Source organism: Jaculus jaculus, chromosome 13 (assembly GCF_020740685.1).
Source record: "Jaculus jaculus isolate mJacJac1 chromosome 13, mJacJac1.mat.Y.cur, whole genome shotgun sequence".
Lineage (NCBI taxonomy): Eukaryota > Metazoa > Chordata > Mammalia > Rodentia > Dipodidae > Jaculus > Jaculus jaculus.
In genome coordinates, this window is record NC_059114.1 from 6,076,622 (window position 1) to 6,097,058 (window position 20,437).

General features: G+C 53.9%; 2 protein-coding genes across 4 annotated transcripts; one reads left to right on the top strand and one right to left on the bottom strand.

Moving 5' to 3' along the window:
* Nucleotides 1–785: 785 nt before the first annotated feature.
* Nucleotides 786–13,619, bottom strand: Mmp11 (matrix metallopeptidase 11). Of its 3 annotated transcripts, none has more exons than XM_045133034.1 (8): nt 13,567–13,619; nt 12,813–12,955; nt 8,319–8,548; nt 6,564–6,707; nt 6,352–6,485; nt 5,976–6,217; nt 5,607–5,823; nt 786–1,614 (listed from the first exon to the last, which is right to left on the bottom strand). In XM_045133034.1, the coding sequence occupies exons 2-8, from the start codon at nt 12,918–12,920 to the stop codon at nt 1,481–1,483; spliced, it is 1,209 nt and encodes a 402-aa protein (XP_044988969.1). In that variant the 5' UTR covers nt 12,921–12,955; nt 13,567–13,619; the 3' UTR covers nt 786–1,480. The 3 variants fall into 3 exon arrangements, with proteins under 3 accessions (XP_044988969.1, XP_004670975.2, XP_044988968.1); XM_004670918.2 differs by lacking the exons at nt 12,813–12,955; nt 13,567–13,619 and adding exons at nt 4,238–4,495; nt 12,455–12,589; XM_045133033.1 differs by lacking the exons at nt 12,813–12,955; nt 13,567–13,619 and adding exons at nt 4,238–4,522; nt 12,206–12,305.
* Nucleotides 13,620–15,877: 2,258 nt separating this feature from the next.
* On the top strand, nt 15,878–18,859 carry Chchd10 (coiled-coil-helix-coiled-coil-helix domain containing 10). The gene is made up of 4 exons (XM_004670940.2): nt 15,878–16,014; nt 16,305–16,512; nt 18,439–18,586; nt 18,698–18,859. Exons 1-4 carry the CDS (start codon nt 15,974–15,976, stop codon nt 18,715–18,717), a joined length of 417 nt encoding a protein of 138 aa, XP_004670997.1. The 5' UTR covers nt 15,878–15,973; the 3' UTR covers nt 18,718–18,859.
* Nucleotides 18,860–20,437: the final 1,578 nt, after the last annotated feature.

Here is a 20,437-nt window from a genome sequence, read left to right on the forward strand (position 1 = left end):
GTCCTTAGGCTTCCCAGGCAAGCGCCTCAACTGCTAAGCCATCTCTCCAGTCCTAAATAATTTTTTTTTTTTTGGTTTTTTGAGGTAGGGTCTCACTCTAGCCCAGGCTAACCTGGAATTCACTATGGAGTCTCAGGGTGGCCTTGAACTCACAGCAATCCTCCTACCTTTGCCTCCTGAGTGCTGGGATTAAAGGTGTGTGCCACCATGCCTGGCCCTAAATAATTTTTTTAATACTTTATTTTTTAAGATAGAATGGGCACACCAGGGCCCCCAGCCACTGCAAACAAACTCCAGATGCGTGCACCCCCTTGTGCATCTGGCTAACATGGGTCCTAGGGAATCAAACCTGGGTTCTTTAGCTTTGCAGGAAAATGCCTTAACCACTAAGCTATCCCTCTAGCCCTAATTTTTTTTTTTTAAAGAAGTTATATGTCACTTGCAGGAAAAGAGATGCAACTAGAGATTAATCATGTTAAGTAAATTAAGTCAGTTTTTAAAAGACTAAGGTATTTTCTCATGTGAGTCTTAGATTTTATACAGATCCATAGAATCATATGTGAATATATAACTTGTCTCAGGGGAAATGAAATTGTCTTGGGGAACAAAGGGGACGAACAGGTAGGGGAGGGAGTGAGAGAAGGAAGGGTTTGGGTCCAGCCCAGGAAACAGACTTGGGGCATGAGGGATTTAACTCTGGCTCATAGAACTGGGGGGGATCCAAGCCCCCTACTCCTTCCCACCCTGACTGCAGTCACACAAAGACCAGAAAAGGAGTTAGAAACTTCTCAGGTTTAATGACAGTCCTCAGTAGGAAAAAAAAAAAAAAAAACAGAAACAAAACAAAACAACACAGTCTTTGTACACTCTGCACACATTTACATGGCTTTGGAGGGTACCAGTATCAGGATGAGGGGCTCCCAGGAAGAACTGGCCTGGGACAAGGCCGTGAGGTATGTTGGGACCTCCAGGGCTCAGGGTCTCCAGGAGGAAGCAGGCTGCGGACCTTTTGGCCTAGGTCTTAGATCTCTGGTTCCCTAGCCAGAAGGCACAGCATCTCTTCTGAGCTGACATTTCAAGAAGGAGCCCTGCTCCCCAAGGCCTCGATGTTTCACAGAAGGGTTAGAGAAAGGACACTGCCTCCCCGCCATCCCTGTCGAGGTTCTACCCTGAGGGACAGAAATGGAGGCCTCGGACAAGTCAGGTTTGACTACAGGTGGGGTATTGCTGGCCCAAGACCTCCCTCACTCTTAAGTAATGCCAAAGCCTTTGCCCAGTCTGAGACAGTCGCCAGTAGGTGACCACGACCCGCGTGGCCCTCCCTGCGGTTGCCATGGCAGTTGCGCCCCCACCCCAGCCCCCTGAGAAGACGTCGGTCTGTTCCATGCCTGGTGCCCAGGGCCAAAATGATGGCTGTGGGTCTTTCCCTGGTAGAAGTGGTATGGCAGGGGTCACTGCCCCGAAGGCATCCAAGCCATGGTCAGCCGTAGGTATTGGCAGGCTCAGCACAGCCGAAGAAGTCAGGGCCCACGAGGCGGGGGAATCCCTCCAGAGCTTTCACCTTCACGGGGTCAAACTTCCAGTAGAGGTGGCCACGCAGGAAGTAGGCATAGCCTGAAGAGAGAAGGTCAGGCTGGGTGAGCTGGACACTGAGTTTTGTGTTTGCCTGTCAGTCTGTGCTGTGCCTAGGGCCGGAGATGGGAAGGCCTGGAAGTACAGGCCTTGCTGGGGCCTTTGAAAACTGCAAGCTCAGTGTGGTGGTGCATGCCTGTTCTCCCAGCACTGAGGAGGCAGAGGCAGGAGGACCAGTATTTCAAAACCATTCTTGGGCCAGGCATGGTGGTGCACACCTTTAATCCCAGCACTTGGGAGGCAGAGGTAGGAGGATCACTGTGAGTTTGAGGCCAGCATGGGTCTGCAGTGAGTTCCAGGCCAGCCTGGGTTAGAGTGAGACCCTACCTGGAAAAAAACAAACAAAAAAGCCCTTGGATACATATTGCATTGGAGGTCAGCTTGGGCTACATGAGATCCTATCTCAAAAATTAAAAAAAAAAAAAAAATACAAGAAAGAAATATCTGTGCTGGAGAGATGGCTTCAAAGCCCAAGGACCCAGGTTCGACTCGGCAGATCCTCTGTAAGCCAGATGCATATGGTGAAGCAAGTTGCAAGGTTGCCCACGTGCACAAGATGGTGCATGTGTCTGGAGTTTGATTGCACTGTCTGGAGGCTCTGGCGTGCCAATTCTCTCTCTTTCCCATTAATAATAATAATAATGAAGAAGAAAAACATACAAGCTCTAGGGCTTGCCTACCAGAACCTCCTTTCCCTCTTGGGAGCCTTTCTGCCTGATCCTAGAGTCTGGTTCAGAAGGTGCCAGGAGCTTCAGATCAATTATTACCTCTTAGGAAAGCATGCCCTACTCCATCCACCAGCCTCCTCCTTACCTTCCTTCCACACTCACCCACCAAAGGGTAGAGAGGTATCCCAGAGACTCAGAGCTCAAGGACACCCAAAGTAGCTAGCTGTCATAATGGGTCCCAGTGTGGTTGGGCATGGAAGCAAAGATAGGGCCAGCAAGTGAGGGAGCACTGGGCTCTGGGTTCTGGCTTAGAAATAGTCCTCTGGGGCTGGAGAGATGGCTCAGCAGCTAAAGTGCTTGCCTGCAAAGCCAAAGGACCCAGGTTCAATTCCCCAGGACCCACAAAGTGGCACACGCATCTGGAGTTCATTTGCAGTGGCTTAAAGGCCCTGGAACACCCGTTTTTCTCTGCCCCCATCAATATATACATCTATATCTATCTATCTATCTATCTATCTATCTATCTATCTATCTATCTATATCAAATAAAATAAAAACAAAGAAATGGGGCTGGAGAGATGGGCGGTTAAGGTGCTTGCCTCTGAAGCCTAAGGACCCAAGTTCAACTCTCTAGGTCCATTATAAGCCAGATGCACAAGATAGTGTAGGGCACAAGGTGGCACATGCACAGAAGGTAGCATATACGTCTGGAGTTCGGTTGCAGTGGCTGCAGGCCCTGGCACACCAATTGTCTCTCTCTCTTGCATTAAAAAAAGGCCAGTCTGTTGGACTTGCCTCAAAAAAAAAAAGAAAGAAAGAAAGAAAGAAAGAAAGAAAGAAAGAAAGAAAGAAAGAAAGAAGAAAGAAAGAAAGAAAAGAAAGGAAGAAAAAGAAAATGTCCTGTGTGCTTGGGCGAGGCCAGATGGTCCAGTGGTTAGGAGTAACAGACGGGAGCTCTGGCTCCACCTCTGCCCACCTAGGTAGAACCATTCGGAATACGGCACCTGAACCTGCCGTCCCCTCTGAAAACTGGGCTAGTTCGAGGTGTTATGACATGAGAAGTCTGTTCTGGGGATTGCATGAGACATGTAAGGAGCTTGGCACTGTGCCTAGAGCATCGTCTGTCCTTGGTATACACTGGTTATTATACCTATTGCCTGTGGCCAAGGGACCTGGGCAAGGCCTTGAGCCTCTCTGGCCCTCAGTCTCCTCTCCTGCAACAGAGGGCAGAGAAGGGCTCTGGACAGAGGACCTGTGGGGGGCTGGAGAGATGGCTCAGTGGTCAAGGTGCTTGCCTGCCCAGGTGACCCAGACTCATTCTTTCTCTTTTTTTCTTTTCAGTTTTACGAGGTAGGATCTCACTCTGGCCCAGGTTGATCTGGAATTAGCTATGTAGTCTCAGAGTGGCCTTGAAGTCATGGTGATCCTCCTACTTGTGCCTCCCGAGTGCTGGGATTAAAGGTGTGAGCCACCACGCCTGGCTTCTCTCTCTCTCTCTCTCTCTCTCTCTCTCTCTCTCTCTCTCTTTCTTTGGCCTTTTTTTTCAACATAGGGTCTCACTCTAGGCCAGGCTGACCTGGAATTCACTCTATTCTCAGGTGGCCTCAACCTCATGGTGATCCTCCTATCTCTGCCTCCTAAATGCTGGGATTAAAGGTGTGCATCACCATGCCTGGCAGAACCCAGGTTCGATTCCCTAGTACCTATGCTAAGCCAGATGCACAAGGTGGCACATGCATCTGGAGTTCGTTTGCAGTGGCTAGAGGCCCCGGCACACCCATTCTCTCTCAATCTGTCTCTTTCTATCTCTCTCAAACAAAATAAGCCTAAAATATTAAAAGACAAAGGACCTGTGTAAAAGAGCTGCACCGCATGAATTAGGTATCGGGGGCTCAGCCATCACCCGCCTCTCTCCAGCTGCCCCACCTCCAACGCACCCTCAGCATCTTGGAAGGCAGCGTCGATCTCAGACGGCACCCCTCGCCAGTCAGTGGCCCGGCGGGGTACAGGATTTTCCACATGTCGAGTGCTGGGGTAGAAACGCCAATAGTCCCCGCCTCTGAAGAAGTAGATCTTGTTCTTCTCCGAGCCCCAGACTAAGGCGGCATGGACTGGGGACCCCGTCAGGCCCAGCTCAGAGAGGGGCGCAGGGCCTAGGAGTGGCTTCTCACCGTCATATACCCAGTACTGAGCACCTGCCAGAGAAGGGAGGCTGCCAGGAGCTGCCAAGCAACCACCACCATGCCCAGTCACTGCCTATCTGCTTGGCCTCTGTCAGAGACTCTCCCAACCTGCTTCTTTGCCTATAAGACAAGCTGGCTGGGCTGGAAAGATGGCTCAGAGGTTGAAAGCACTTGCTTGCAAAACCCGACGGCGCAGGTTCAATTCCCTAGTTCCCATGTAAAGCCAGGTGTACAAAGTGGCGCATGAATCTGGAGTTACTTGCTTATTCATTCTCTGTCTCTCTCTGCATGCAAATAAATAATAAAACATTACAAAACATGCTGGCTAGCCGGGCACGGTGGCGCACGCCTTTAATCCCAGCACTCGGGAGGCAGAGGAAGGAGGATCGCTGTGAGTTCGAGGCCACCCTGAGACTCCATAGTGAATTCAAGGTCAGCCTGGGCTACAGTGAAACTCTACCTTGAAAAACCCCAAAACAAAAACAAAAAAACGTGCTGTGCAACAGTGTGGGGGCTCAGTGTCCCCAGCCTAGAGAGGGACATGAGCCAGGGGAGGCTCTCTAAAGTAGCCATGCTCGGGTTATTGTACTCGGCAGCAGACTGCCTTCCCCTCCACAGATGCCTGCTGACCACCCTCGGGGGTCCCAGCCCCTGCGCCTGGGAACATGTATGCCTCAGAACCCACGCGTAGGTTTTCCATGTCTCACACCTGTGTTTAGGAAGTCCTGCCACCTGGAGTGTTCCAGGCCGTCATCTCTGCCAGTTGTGAGTTGAAAACACGGGCTTCAGGGTCACTAGGCTTGGATCAAATCCCTGGTCTGCTTTTCTAAGCTTTGCCTTTAAGTGAGCCACTGTACTGCCTCGGAGCTTGAGGTCACACCTCTGGAACCCCCCCCACCACCACCACCACATACACCACCAGGTGGCTTTTCCACTCGGCTGTAGTGCGACTCCGCTCCCAGGAGCCCAGGAGCCGCTTCCTCCGGGAGACTCGCAGCTGGGCCCAAGGAGGGAGTGCTGCTCAGTGGCGGCCAAGGTCCTTGCGGCACGTGTGCTCCTCCCGCTGTGTCCCTGGAGGAGCTTTCTGTCTGTCTGTCACTTCTCTTTGCTGACCTCCGCTCACCTTGGAAGAACCAGATGTGGCCTTGGGCGTCCTCAAAGGCCGCGTCCACGGTGCTGGGCAGTCCCTGCCAGTGGCGAGAGGCCAGGGCAGGGTACCCAGGCTGCAGCTGGCCACCTCGAAGCCTCCACACGAAGCCTGCCTTGAAGAAGAACAGCTCTCCTCGGATGACGGAAGCTGCATCAAAGGAGGCCTCACAGGCATCTGGTGGGGTTTCCGGCTGGGATGGGAGACAGGAGCCAGAAAAGAGCCCTCGCCAGAGCCATGGAGGCCAGCAGGGGCATAGGGGCGGGGGGCACGGTGTGTACGTGGGGGAGGGGGGGCAGGGGCCAGGGCCTTACCTTCGGTCTTCCCCCGCTCTCCCAGTCTCACCTCAAGCAGTGCAATCTCGTTGGTGTCTATCCCAGATTGGGGGCCCAAGGCTGGGGCCTGGGAGGTGGGGGCCGGCCGGGGTCTGCCATAGAGATGCTGGATGCCCCTGCGGTCATCCGGGCTGAGGCTTGGAGGGTAGCGGAAGGTGTAGAAAGGGGACATAAGGGCCTTAGCCGCCGTGGTGTGTTGCAGCCCCAGCACGTGGCCAAATTCGTGAGCTGCCACTTGCAACAGGTCTGTGCCTGGAAAAGGGAAGTTTGCCAGCAGCCTCAGCTCCCGCCACCCGGGCTCCAGACCCCAGCTCGGGTAAGTGGCAAGTCCCCATTCTCGCTGCTGTCTACTTTCTCCATCTGGAGAATGGGCGTCCAGCTCATACCCTGGTTGTCCCCAATCGTCCACGTCTCGTCATAGTCAAAGTGGACATCCCCTTCTCGGTGGGTCTTGGGGAAGAAGGCATGGGCCAAGATGCCACCAGGCCCATCAAACGGCAAGTTGTCCCCGTGCCAGTACCTGTGGGCGGGGGCACAGTCGGAGATTGCTGATGGTGGGATTTGCTCCCTGAGGGGGTCCCAGGGCCACAGGGCTCACCTGGTGAAATCAATCATGATGTCGGCACGTCCCTCGTGCACTTCGGTGAAGGTGAGCGGCGTCACCTCGCTCCACACCTGAAGGGCCTCTGCCACTGTCCGCCGCACCTGCTCTCGTACCAGCTGCCACGGGAACCGGAGGATCCTGGGGGGGAGGGGAGGAGCCTGAGCCTGGGGCCAGGAAGCCCCTGAGGAACGAGGAGCCAAGAGCTGCCCCTGGAGCTGGACATGGTACCTTATGTCTGCCATCCTGACACTCAGAAGGCCGAGACAGGAGGATTGGTGTGAGTTTGGGGCCTGTCTGGGCTACACAGTGAGTTCCAGGCCAGCCTGAGGTACAGAGAGACTCGTCTCAACTCCCCCTCCCCAGAAAAACAAAACAAAACAAACAAGCAAGCAAACAGAAAAGAGTGGTTCAGTGAGCACATGTGCCCAGGACTGGGGCCAGGTGGGTGCAACTTTCTGTGGGACTGCGTATGTTTAGATACAGATGTAAGTGTCTATAGTGGGTGGAAAGAACACTCGATAGAGGCCGGAGAGAGAGCTCTGTGGTAAAGGTGCTTGCTTGCGAAGCCTAATGGCCTGGCTTCCGTTCCCCAGGATGCACACAGAGCCAGAGGCACAAAGTGGTATGTGCATCTGGAGTTCATTTGCAGTGGCAAGAGGCCTTGGTACACTCGTTGCCCATTCCCATTCTCTCTCCTTCCGTTTGCAAATAATAAAATAAAATAAAATAAACTGAACACAAGATAAGAGTTTCAAGACCTCACAGTACAACTTGCTGTGGTGAGACCCTGGCCCTTTAAATTTTTGTTGTTTATTTTTTATTCATTTTTTTGAGAGTGACAGAGAGAGAGAGAGAGAATATGGGTGCACCAGCCACTGCAAAGGATCTCCAGACACGTGCGCCCTCTTGTGCATCTGGCTAATGTGGGTCCTGCAGAATAGAGCCTCGAACTGGTGTCCTTAGGCTTCACAGGCAAGCGCTTAACCGCTAAGCCATCTCCAGCCCAAGAGAGAGACCCTAGCCCTTTAAGACTCATCATGGTCCTTAGATCCCTGTCCAGGAAATTCCTGCCTGCTCCTACTCCAGTTCAGCTCCAATGCCACTGACTCTCTAGACCCTTCTCCTCTCTCAGGCTAAGTCTCACATTCCTCATCATGTTGGCCAGGGACTTCTCAGTGAGAATGAGTTCCTATCTTCACTCACCAGTTTCTGCTTTCACAAGGCCCAAGGTGTGATGGCAGGCAGATTTTTGTTTGGTTTTTCAAGGTAGGGTCTCGCTCTAGCCCAAGCTGACCTGGAATTCACTTTGTAGTCTCAGGCTGGCCTTGAACTCATGGCGATCCTCTTACCTCTGCCTTCCTCCAAAGTGCTGGGATTAAAGGCGTGCACCACCACTGCCCAACGTTATGGCAGATTTGAACCACCCACCAAGGCTATGGCTATGTCTTACTCACCGTCAGTCCCAGGCCTGGCCCTTACAGGTCCCTCGTAAAGCCTGCCTGGGTGACTGAACCCCTGTCCCCAAGCATGTGCTCAGGCGCTTCTGGGCTGGGGGGGGGGTGTGGGGAGGGCACTGTCTCTATGTGCATATATAGCCTGAGGTTCCAGGTCCATGGATGGCTGGTGGTGGGGGCCGGTCAGTGGGCACAAAAGTCTGTGTGGTATGTGGATGTGGTCTTAAGCATCTCAAGACATAGTTGTGAGGACAGCAGGCCCCCCCTCCCCCCGACACACAGTCCTGCTCCCTACCTGTAGGTGAGGTCCGTCTTTTCCCAGCGCCCTCCTGACAGCACGAAGCGCTTCTGTCTGTTCCGCGCATTGGGGCCATCGGGTGGGTCAGGCACGCCACACCGCGGCGGTCCAGAGCTGCTGGCAGGTCTAGAAACCTGACGGGAGGCAGGGACAGGCACCAGGCCGCCAGGCAGAGCTGGGTGCTGGGGTTGTGGCCCTCTCCTCACAGGGTGGCGGTGATGGGTGTCCTGGGCAAGAAAAAAATAAAATAAAAAAGGACATCAGAACCACCAGGTCAGATCTCAGGTTCTCACAGCCCAAATACAGCCATGCTCAAGGCCCCACTGTGTCCCTGGGCACAGGGTGGCACTGGAAGGGGCACTGGAAGATGGCAGGGAGTGTTAGCCTGGGATCGAGCTTCTGCTTTCCTGACACCTTGTTCTAAGGCATCAAGCTTGTCCCCTGGTCTGTCACCAAGCCGTGGTGATCAGGCTGGATGGAGACACATTGTGTCTGGGGAAGCAGGAGCTTATGAGAACCTAGCTGTGCCAAGGAAGGGTTCCAGACAGCTTCCAAGGAGGCACCAGGTAAGCTCCTCTCGCTTCCCAACCCTCTCTCCAGCAAACTCATTTTCTTTCTTTTAAAAAATATTTTATTTTTAGGGGGCTGGAGAGATGACTCAGCAGTTTAAGGTGCTTACCTGCAAAGCCAAAGAACCTAGGTTTGACTCCCTATTACCCACAGCAAGCCAGATGCACAAGGTGGCTCATTCGTGTGGAGTTCATTTGCAGTGGCTAGAACCCTGGTGCACCCATTCTCTCTCTCTCTCTTTAATATAAGTAAAATAAGTTTAAAAACTTAAAAGTATTAAAATTTTAAATATATATATATTATATAATTATACATATAACCATATATATATGTGTATGTGTATGTATGTCCATATGTATATATATATATGTATGTATGTATGTATGTATGTATGTATGTGTGGCTGGAGAGATGACTCAGTGGTTAAGATGCTTTACTGCAAAGTCTAATGATCCAGGTTCGATTCTCCAGTACCCATGTAAAGACGGATGCACAAGGTGGCACAGGTGTCGGAGTTTGTTTGCAGTGACTAGAGGCCCTGACGTGCTTATTGTCTCTCATAAATAAGACAAAATATTTCATGGAAGTTGATAATAATAACTAAAAATTAAAAATTAAAAAAAAATTAAAAACAGAGGTGGTAGCCAGGCGTGGTGGCGCACACCTTTAATCCCAGCACTTGGGAGGCAGAGGTAGGAGGATTGTTGTGTGTTCAAGGCCACCCTGAGACTACAAAGTGAATTCCAGGTTAGCTTGGGCTAGAGAGAGACCCTAGCTCAGGGAAAAAAAAAACCAACAAAAAAACAGAGGGAGGTGCCATAAGCAAGAGCTAAATGCAGCAGCATCTGACACAGAGAAGGGCTCTTCCCTGACCCTACGGCTCTACGTCTCACACTTGGGAATTTCTTTCCAAATATTTGTTCCTTCCAAGACTGCTGGGATCCACTGAGGAGGAAGGCTGAGCAGGAATCTGGACTTGGCCCCGAGGAGTTTGGGGAGCAGTCATCACCCCACATCCCAAAGGATGAAGCACAGCACAGAGAGGTTAACGACTCTGTCCAGGGTCACACAGCAAGTCAGGCAAGAGCTGGACCTAGACCTGGGGCTCAAGTCTCTCTCTCTAGAGCTCTCCCCCAGCCCCACCCCACTCCGCCCCTCCTGCCCTTGGCTCTGCTCCAAACCTGACATTCCTGAGAAGCATTTCTGTTTCTGGTGCATTCCTTCTTCCTCAGCCAACAGCCTCCCTAGGCCAGCCCCGGGGGAGGGGCCGGACAGCACTCTGCCCCACCCTTGCAGCCGCCCAGCCACAGCGTCTCAGACACACTTAAGGGATTCTTGGCTGACCCAGTCTCCCCGCGTAGCTTGCAGGTCCAAGGTCAGCCCCGGGGATCAACTTCCAATCCCCACCGGGAGGGTAGCTGGTGGAAGGCAGATAAGGGAGGACCCCAGACTTGGAAGCCACTGGGAAGGTCAGGCTGGTGGTGTCACCTCCTGGACCTCAAATTGCTTGTTTCTTTTCTTTAAAATTTTTATGTATTTATTTATTTATTTATTAGTGAGAGAGAGGGAAAGGCAGAGAGAATGAGCATGCCATGGCCTCCAGCTGCTACAAACTGGAACTCCAGATGCATTTGCCACCTTGTGCAACTGGCTTACATGGGTCTTGGGGAATGGAACCATAGTCCTTTGGCTTTGCCATTTATTTATTTATTTATTTGAGGTAGGGCCTAGTTCTAACCCAGGCTCACCTAGAATTCCCCATGTAGTCTCAGGCTGGCCTCGAACTCACAGCGATCCTCCTACCTCTGTCTTGTGTGTGCAGCGATTAAAGGCGTGCGCCACCACGCCCTGCTCAAGTTGCTTTTTCCAGTGGGGATGATACTACTGTCCCTAGGAGGTGACTTCAAGAGGAAGTCAATCTGTTCAGGAGCATGGCCACGCCCATCTGAGAGTCAGGAAAGTCGAAGAAGAAACCGTCCAAGGGGCCGAGTGGGTCGGTGTGCAGGCTCCATGCGGCTTACCCCAGCTCTCCCCGCCGGCTCAGGGAGGGAAGGGCAGCGGCCCTGGCCTTTAGGGGCTTTCATCAACCCTGGAAGCTGGGGGCTGCGATGAGTAAATATTTACCGAGCCCTTCCTGCTCCCCACATGGCAGCCTGGGGAGTAAACACATCCCTGTGTGTCTACAGAGCTGACTGTGGAAGGTTCAGCTCAGGCCCTACCCTAGGCTCGCCCCCAACCCCGGATGCAATCGTCAGTGACAATGCTGTCTGTCCTGTGTGCCCAGCAGCATCGCATTCCATCTTCAATATCTGATAGTAGACACCAAGTCCTCTATGGCTCCACTTCTTCATTATGATGGTGCACACGCCTTTAAGCCCAGCACTAGGGAGGCAGAGGTAGGAGGATCGCCATGAGTTCGAGGCCAGCCTGGGACTTCAGAGTGAATTCTAGGTTAGCCTGGACTAGAGTGAGACACCCTTCGTACCTTGGACCCCCCCCCCCAAAAAAAACTTTTTGGAAGAACGCTCACTCAGGGTTTCATGGTTCAAACCCAGACCTTTCTAATTCCCCAACATATGTATTTCTCTGCTACCCTGGAGGTTGGGGGCAGAACTCTGGAGTCTGCTCCAAGTTCTAGGGCAAGACTGGCCAGGGAAGAGCCAGTGTGGCTGGACATAGGGACCAGTTCAAGGGCTCCACCAGAGCTGGCTGGGTGGCTGAGGATGGGGTACCCGGTGACCTGTGGGTCTGTATCCCTGGCCCAGCCCAGTCACTTCTGTGACAGGTGCCTCAGAGCCCAGCCCAAGGAGGAGGAAGCCATCAGGACACACGCAGTCACCCCCCCCCAACTGCTTCTATTCTCCCCTTTGATGAGCTCTCTGGCCCCTCCCCCGGCCTCCCTTCTCTTTCTCTCCCTGTCCCTTTGCCTGCCAGTTTCTTTTCCGTCGCCCTCTTTCTTTCTGCCACCTGACGATGATCCCACTCACTGTCACTCTCAGGCGCATGCTCTGTGCGCTCCAACTTTCCCAAAGTCGCCCGCAGCAGATGCCCAGGGAAAGCGCCTCTCCCAGGCTTAGGTCCCCTCTCTCCCTCCCTCCACTCCCCGCTTTCTTCTTTATTCTCCCTCCACTGTGCACCTGGAGGAGCGCGCTCTCGGGCCACGCACCTGGGCGCTGACCCGCGCGCCCGGGACCTGGTCCACTTCGTCCCAGCGATGATGGACTGGGGACCCTGTATCTCCTCCCAGCATCTCTGGCTGGAGCGCGAGGGGCGGGTACACACACACACACACACACACACACACACACACGCACCAGCATCCTCGTCTGGAGCGGGTCCCCAAGCTGCGAGAGGGTGTGAGTCCATGCTGGAATCGAACCTCACCAGCTACAGCTATTTGCACACTGCCAGCGACATCGGGAAGCTCACCACTGCACACCCACAAGGAGTTATGGGGACCAACTGTGCCAGGATAGCCTGAGCGTGGAGTGGGTTCAGCTCGGCCAGTGGGCCCAGCCGTCCGTCCTTCGGGGAGGAGCTGCTGGCCGGCAGCGGGCACTCACCGGCGGCCTGGCCCGGGCCATCAGCAGCCGTGGCGGCGGCAGTAGCAGCAGCAGCAGCAGCAGCAGCAGCAGCGGAGGCGCTGGGAGCAAGAGCGCGCGCGGAGGCGCGCAGCGGAGCCAGGGGGCCCGAGCCATCCGCCCCGGGGGCCTGCTGGGGCCTGCTGGGCCTCTCCGGGCTGCCGCCCCTTATAGCCTTCGCCCCGCCCCCAGGCCCGCCCCCCCACACCGCCTTTTGTTCGAAACTCCTGCGGTCTGGGTGGGGGAAGGCTGCAGGCCCGGGGAGTTTGGGGCTTGGTGAGAGCCCCGGGACCAGGAGTTAGGTTTCACGCGTCCTGATCTCCATCCCAACCCCCACCACCTTTGGAAAGAAGGAGGCTCCTTTATCTGGCTGGTGTCCCTGGTGGCCTGACGACCTCCTGTTGGCCTGGGACAGGTGGTCAAGTTCTCGGAGTCCGCAGAGACCCATCGCATGCGTCTGGAAGAGTGGGACCACCACAGCTTCTGTGAGGAGACAGAGATTAAAATGTGTCTGCTGGGGGGTGAGTTCCAGGCCAGCCTGGGCTAGAGTGAGAACCTATCTCAAAACAAAAAACAAAAAACAAAAACGCTAACACACACACACACACACACACACACACACACTAAAATGTGTCCCCTGGAGAAACCACAGAATACAGGAGAAACTTGGCACGCTCCTTCCTTCCGAAAAGACCAGAGGCAATCTATAGGTGGGAAAACTGAGGCTTTACTCTGCCCGCAGGCAAACAGAGGGGTCAGCTGGACGGTAAGGGCCGGCAGAAGGACGTAGGAGGATGTCTGAGTAAGCTACTAGGGCTCAGACTGTCCCCCGGGGTCAGGTCCTAGCCGAGGGGCCTCTCCTGACCTCTCAGGGTCAGTCTTCCAGTCTTGATGGAGAGGAAGAGAATCAAAGGAGGAAGTGGAGTGTGCCGTGCTGGAAAGGATCCCTGTCTCCTCCCTGATTGTGGGGAGGTCTCCAATCCTGCTGGCCGTCCCTTTTTTTTCCCCCAGGTAGGGTCTCACTCTAGCTCTGGCTGACCTGAAATTCACTATATAGTCTCAGGGTGGCCTCGAACTCACGGCGATCCTCCTACCTCTGCCTCCCAAGTGCTGGGATTAAAGGCGTATGCCACCACGCCCGGCTGGCTGTCCCTTTTGGTGTCCCTTCACTTCACCGAAATCCAGGCAGTGGCTCTACAGTCTAGGCCCAGCTCTGAGTCACTGCGTCCAGCCTGGGTCAAGACAGCAGCGCCCTTCACAGCTTCTTCAGGAAGGCTCCACAGAGACACCTAGAGGGCAAGGAGGGGTAGGGCAGAGTGAGTTTCACTTCCTGGCTGGCTTGTTATCTTTCCTTTCCAGATCATCTTAAGGATTTACTGACAATTGTTATACATGTATATAGTATATTTTGATCAAATGCACCTCCCAATTGTTTTCCATTCTCTCCTACACCTTCCTGCCAAACCCTTTCTGCTTCCAAACCAGACCCTCACTTTTTTTTTTTTTTCGAGATAGGGTCTCACTTCTAGCTCAGACTGACATGGAATTCATTATGTAGTCTCGGCGTGGCCTCGAATTCACAGCAATTCTCCTACCTCTGCCTCCTGAATGCTGGGATTAAAGGCATGTGCCACCACTCCCAGCTTTTAAAATATTTTATTTATTCATTTGAGAGTGATAGAGAAAGAGAGAGAGAGAGAGAGAAAGAAAATGTACACACACCAGGGCCTCCATCCACTGCAAAAGAACTCCAGCCTTTTTTTTTTTTTTTTTTGGTTTTTCGAGGTAGGGTCTCACTCTAGCCCAGGCTGACCTGGAATTCACTCTGTAGTCTCAGGGTGGCCTCAAACTCACGGCGATCTACCTCTGCCTCCTGAGTGCTGGGATTAAAAGCATGCGCTACCATACCCGGCTTAATTTTTTTTTTTTTTTTTTGGGGGGGATAGGGTATTGCTCTAGCCAAGCTTCGCTATGTAGTCTCAGGGTGGCCTCGAACTCACAGAGATCCTCCTCCCTTTGCCATCATGCCAGGCCCATAAAATATTTCTTTTAAAAGAGAAGTAAACTCAAGGCCAGGTTGGGGAGGGCTCTGCTTCACAGGCTGCTGAAAGAAGCAAGTGTCAGAAAGCAGGAGTGGGCATGACTTGTACGTGTGGTTCTGACTAGCTCTGACCCCTTCTCCTGGAGGCCTTTGCTCTTGGCTATGCCTTGCTGCCAGAGAGCCCCTGCTGTCACATGGAACAGTGGCAGGGAAGGAGGAAGAGACCACCTTGCTTCCTGGCCCCCTTCCCCCAAGGATCACAGCCAGACCCTGGACAAAGTCACCCAGGAAAGAACGCAATAAAAGCCAAGTTCTTGAAAGACGGGGAGTAAAGTAAGTTCTTGAACGATGGGGAGTAAAGTTGAGTCTCCTGCCTCTCGCCTTGGTTTGGAACCCAAGTGTTAAAATCATAAAGTCCCTGAGCGCATTACCTGAACTCGGCTTGACCCTGACCTGCAAATACTTTTGCACATTTGGGTCACCCTTGGGATGGACACATTGCTTACATGTCTCATAAATGCCATCGGTGTCTAGGAGCCCAAGGGGCTTGGTAGGATAAGACCCAGTGTGTGTGTGGGGGTGGGTGGGTGGCGAGATGGCTTAGCAATTAAGGTGCTTGCTGGCAAAGCCAAAGGACCCAGGTGCAGTTACCCAGGACCCACATAGCCAGATGCACAAGGAGGTGCATACAGCTGAAGTTTGTTTGCAGCGGCTGGAGGCCCTGGCCCGCCTATTTTCTGTCTCTATCTGTCTCTTTCTCTCTCTCTCTATTAAACAAATAAAAAATAAAAATAAAAGACCCAGTGCGGACCGTAGGGTGGTGGTGGGCACTGCTCAAGGTTGGCAGAGGGAGTTGGGCAGCCCCCTAGTGGATATTCTGGAGACATAGCCTATAGACCTTTCGGGTTCCAGTCCTTCGGAGATCTTAAAGTGCTACGCAATTGTCAACTGTCACCAGACCCTGCCTGGCGATGGATGCAGGGAGCCGGAGGCCTGGAGCCTCGCGACCCCTTCCTTCCCGGCTGACCTCAGCCCATCGCCTTACCTGTCTCCTTCCCCGTCCAGGGCTCCATCCCTAGAGCACTGCGGTGGTCCTTTTTTTACTAGGCCTGGCCTTATTGGCCCTGCTTAAAAGCTTGCAACCCTGGCCGGTGTCCCCAGGGCTGGGAGCGGGGAGGGCGCAAGGATGCTCTATCTAGCGGAGACTCGCGTGGAAACCCCGGGGGATGCTGGCAAGGATGGTGGTGGCGGTGCGTGGGGGGTGGGGGGGGAGACCTGGGGAATGAGGGGCGGGCTCAGAGGGGGGTGACACTGCCCCTGGGGGGGGCGTGTCTACGAGGACCCGCCCCTTTCGCCCTAAGTGACAAGTGCTGCGGATTGGTCGCGCACCCTCAGAGCCGCCGCTCACCTCCTCCGCTGTCGTCTCGAGCAGCTGCTGTCTTTGTCCCGTCGCCGCTGCCATGCCACGGGGAAGCCGCAGTGCGGCCGCCCGGCCAGCCAGGTGTGATGGGGGCGGGGGGCCAGGGGACCCCCGTGGGGAGCGGCGTGGACACTCGTCCCCGGGGCGTCCGCGGGATGACCTTGGCGGCCACTGCGCCATCTTGGCGGGGGGATGGGGAAGTGGGGGGGGGATGCAGCAACCACGTGTCTAAGACAGGGGGTCGCCCATCTCCCCGGGACTAGAGGTGGGCTGGGGGATGGCTTGTGTCCCAGAGCTGCAGCCCACCACCCATCACCCCCGGGCCTGCAGTCCAGATAGGATTAACCCTGCTTTTTGCTTTATCCCTGCAGCCGCCCAGCCCATCCTCCCGCGCACCCACCGCCCTCTGCGGCCGCCCCGGCTCCTGTCCCCTCGGGCCAGCCGGGCCTCATGGCACAGATGGCGTCCACAGCCGCGGGGGTGGCCGTGGGTTCAGCTGTGGGACACGTCGTGGGCAGTGCCCTGACCGGCGCTTTCAGCGGGGGAAGCTCAGAGCCTGCCCAGCCTGCTGCCCAGCAGGTGAGCCGCAGGGCCCCCTCCCGCTTCCGTCGCCCCCCATTCATTCAAGACCGCAGGCCCAGGGCTTTGAGCTACTCCCCACTCCCTAAGCCCACTGTCATTTTCTGGCTGGCTCTCCCTGCCCCTCACTTGCGGGCAAAATCCAACCAGGCCTTTAAAGATAGGGGAAAGCCAGGCGCAGATGGCCTCTCAGAGACTTGTCGGAGGACACCTAACCCTGCTGAAGCTGGGGGTGATGTTCCCAAGTCTCTGTTCTCACCTCCAGGCTCATGATGGTAGCTGCTGGACTCTGGGATAAAGGTCAGCCTGCAGTCAGGGCTCCTGTTACCTGATGACCTGTCACCCATTGCTCCTCCCTCACCACTCCTCACCAGTCTTTATTTTATTTTACTTTTTGAGAGAGTGAGATAGAGAAAGAGGCAAAGTGTGAGGGAGAGAGGGACAGAGAGAGAGCGAGAGAGAGAGAGAGAGAGACACAAAGGGAGAATGGATGTGCCAGGCCCTCCAGCCACTGCAAACAAACTCCAGATACATTTGCTACCTTATGCGTCTGGCTTACGTTGGTACTGGGGAATCAAACCTGGGTCCTTAGGTTTTGCATGCAAGCGCCTTAACTGCTGAGCCATCTCTCCAGCCCTATTTAAAAAACAAAACAAAACAAAAAAGAAAACAACTTTTAGTTGTTTATTTGAGAGGTGGGTGGGGGAGAGAAAATGGGTGTGCCAGGGCCTCTGGCTGTTGCAAACAAATTCCGGACACATGCACCACCCTGTGCATCTGTCTTTTTTTTTTTTTTTTATGTGCCATAACATTTTTAAATTTTATTTGAGAGACAGAAGGATTGAGAGAGAATGGACACACCAGGGTCTCCTGCTACTGCTAACGAGTTCTAGATGCACCTGCCACTTTGTTGTGCATCTGTCTTATGTGGGTCCTGGGGAATTGAACCTAGGTCCTTTGGCTTTGCAGGCAAGTGCCTTAACCGCTAAGTCATCTTTCTACACCTATTCTTTTATTTACTTATTTTTATTTTAATTTTATTTAATTTATTTATTTGTGAGCAGGAAAGAGGCTGAGAGAGAGAGAGAATAAGCATGCCAGGGCTTCCAGCCACTACAAATAAACTCCAGATGCATGCATGCCACCTCGTGTATCTGGTTTACGTGGGTCCTGGGGAATCGAACCGAGGTTCTTTTTGCTTTGCAGGCAAACGCCTTAACTGCCTTAACTTGTAGCCCAGGCTGACCTAGAACTCACTCTTATAGTCTCATGCTGGCCTCAAACTCACAGTTATTCTCCTACCTCTGCTTTTTTTAAAAAATTTGTATTTATTTATTTATTTATTTGAGAGCGACAGGCACAGATAGAAAGACAGATAGAGGGAGAGAGAGAGAGAGAGAAAATGGGCGCGCCAGGGCTTCCAGCCTCTGCAAACAAACTCCAGATGCGTGCGCCCCCTTGTGCATCAGGCTAACGTGGGACCTGGGGAACCGAGCCTCGAACCGGGGTCTTTAGGCTTCACAGGCAAGCGCTTAACCGCTAAGCCATCTCTCCAGCCCCTACCTCTGCTTTTTGAGTGCTGGGGTTAAAGGCGTGCACCACCACGCCCTCTCTCATCTTGAGTCAAATTCAAATGCTGATTGACAGCTGGGTCCTGGGTCATGAGAGTCAGTGTGGCTAAGCCAGGAAGGTGCCAGAACTTGGAGTAGGATAGTCTGGCTTTTTGGAGGGACCACTGGCTCAGCCTGTGTCAAGAGATGGAACAGCTGAGGCTACATGGTGGCAAGTTGGCCCTAAGGTCACTTAACCTGCCTGGGACTGTCTTTGGGACACCAGGGATGGGAATGTGGAAGGGGCAGGCAACCTCCGGCTTTGGAACCTACCTCAGGATACCAACTCCGAGTCGCCTCTTGTATCCTTTCCCAGGCCCCCGCCCGTGCTGCCCCCCAGCCCCTACAAATGGGGCCCTGCTCTTATGAGATCAAGCAATTCCTGGACTGCTCCACCACTCAGAGTGACCTGACCCTGTGTGAGGGCTTCAGCGAGGCCCTAAAGCAGTGCAAATACAACCACGGTGAGGAGATGGACTGGCCGCTGTGGGGATTGGGAGGGACAGCCCCCCTCGCGCCTGTGGTCTGGTCACCAGCTAATGCCGCTGTTCTCCCCCACTCCCCCCCCCCCCCAGGTCTGAGCTCCCTGCCTTGAAGAGTCCTCCTCGGCCCCAGCCCCTCACCGACAGCCGGAACATGATGAGATTGTTGTACCTGGGAGAGGAAGGTGCGGGTTTCTTACCCCACAGACAACACAAGATGCAAATGTGCAATTAAAGAGTTTATTTTAGACCACAGAATACGGTGTGCCCCCTGGCTGTTGAGGTGGGATCCAGGGGAGAGGGATCGATGTGTCACTGGGGTGCTGAGCTTCAGTGTGAGTTCCTGTATGTGGTGTGTGCGCGCATGCGCGTGCACATGTGTCAGGGCCAGGCTGTCCTTGACCTGTGGGTGGGGCAGGAAGAGCCCTCTTGTAATCCCCATTATGGACTAGCCAATGATCAGTTGCTATGGACACTCCAAAGTGGGAGGGATGAGGCATTTGCAAGTGACCCCAAGGACATTAGACTTTGGTCTAGAATCCCAGGGCGAACCTATCTCTGTCTACCGGGAGACCTTCCCCTTCACCCTTGTTTCTGTCCCTGGATCCCTTTCACTGTGCCCAAATCTCAGGGCCTCTGCTGGGGCCGCACATCCTTCTGTGACCTTGTCCCTCTTGCTGATGCAACTTCTCAGTAATTTACACACAGATTCTGCAAGGAGGAGTCTTGCTGGATCGCTGTCTATTTGCAGTTGGTCACAAGGCTGTGAACAGAGCTGGCCCCTTGGATCCAGTCCAGCTTGTCCACTTGGCTGTGCTGTGCTGTGCCAGGTCACAGGGCCTGCTGGACAGAGGAATAGGCTGTCCCAACTCAGGGTAGACTCTGACACACACTGCTGCTACCTTCACCAGGCTCAGTCAGTAGCTGCGCTTTGAGGTCCTATTCCATGGTTGGAGAGACTTAAGTACCAACTTCCTAAGGCATCCCTGCATGGAGGGTGCTGACGCCCCAGCAAACAAGGTCCCTGGTCTCTTGGTATGCTGTGTGGGTGTGCATATGTGGGGCTCTGTGTCACCCTTCTTCACCTGGGTGCCTAGCTCTGCCTAGTGGGTCCTAGATGGTAGGCAGGTCACCCTTTGGTACCCTTGAAAGGAGGCTGTTGCAGTCCAGTTCACATTGCTGGTAGAAATCACCCAACCAAGAGCAGCTTCTGGGAAAAAGAGATTCATTTTGGCTTACAGGCTTGAGGGGAAGCTCCACGATGGCAGGGGAAAACGATGGCATGAGCAGAGGGTGGACATCACCCCCTGGCCAACATAAGGTGGACCACAGCAACAGGAGGGTGTGCCAAACAGTGGCATGGGGAAACTGGCTATAAAGCCCATGAGCCCGCCCCCAACAATACACTCCCTCCAGGAGGCATTAATTCCCAAATATCCATCAGCTGGGAACCTAGCATTCAGAACACCTAAGTTTATGGGGGACACCTGAATCAAACCACCATAGAGGCGTTGCTCCTGGTGGCCACATCAAGAGACTGTGCATCTCTTCTGGCCACTGCCCATGGCTGGAAGGATGGAAAGCCAGCGAGCCTGTTGGTAGGGGCTTGGAGAGGTGTCTCAACCCCACTCTACCCTGACGCCCACCTGTCGGCTATGGATACTGGTCATTCACATTGTCCAGTAGGTGGATTGGGGTGGGGGTGGCTTCCTGTGTTCTCTCCTTTTAAGAGTGTGGGAAGGAAACAAAGGACTCCCTGTCTGGCCTGATGGTCTCTACCCTACGCGTCACTCTGGATTTGCTGACTCAGCTTGGAAGTTGGGACAGAGCATT

Coding starts and splice junctions, on each gene's coding strand:
- Chchd10 (XM_004670940.2), top strand. CDS start 15,974: ATGCCACGGGGAAGCCGCAGTGCGGCCGCCCGGCCAGCCAG. Junction 16,015..16,304: donor GCGGCCGCCCGGCCAGCCAG/GTGTGATGGGGG, acceptor TTATCCCTGCAG/CCGCCCAGCCCATCCTCCCG. Junction 16,513..18,438: donor CCCAGCCTGCTGCCCAGCAG/GTGAGCCGCAGG, acceptor ATCCTTTCCCAG/GCCCCCGCCCGTGCTGCCCC.
- Mmp11 (XM_004670918.2), bottom strand. CDS start 12,589: ATGGCTCGGGCCCCCTGGCTCCGCTGCGCGCCTCCGCGCGCGCTCTTG. Junction 6,218..6,351: donor GACGATTGGGGACAACCAGG/GTATGAGCTGGA, acceptor TCCCTTTTCCAG/GCACAGACCTGTTGCAAGTG. Junction 1,615..4,237: donor TGCCTTCCAAGATGCTGAGG/GTGCGTTGGAGG, acceptor TTCTCTCTTCAG/GCTATGCCTACTTCCTGCGT.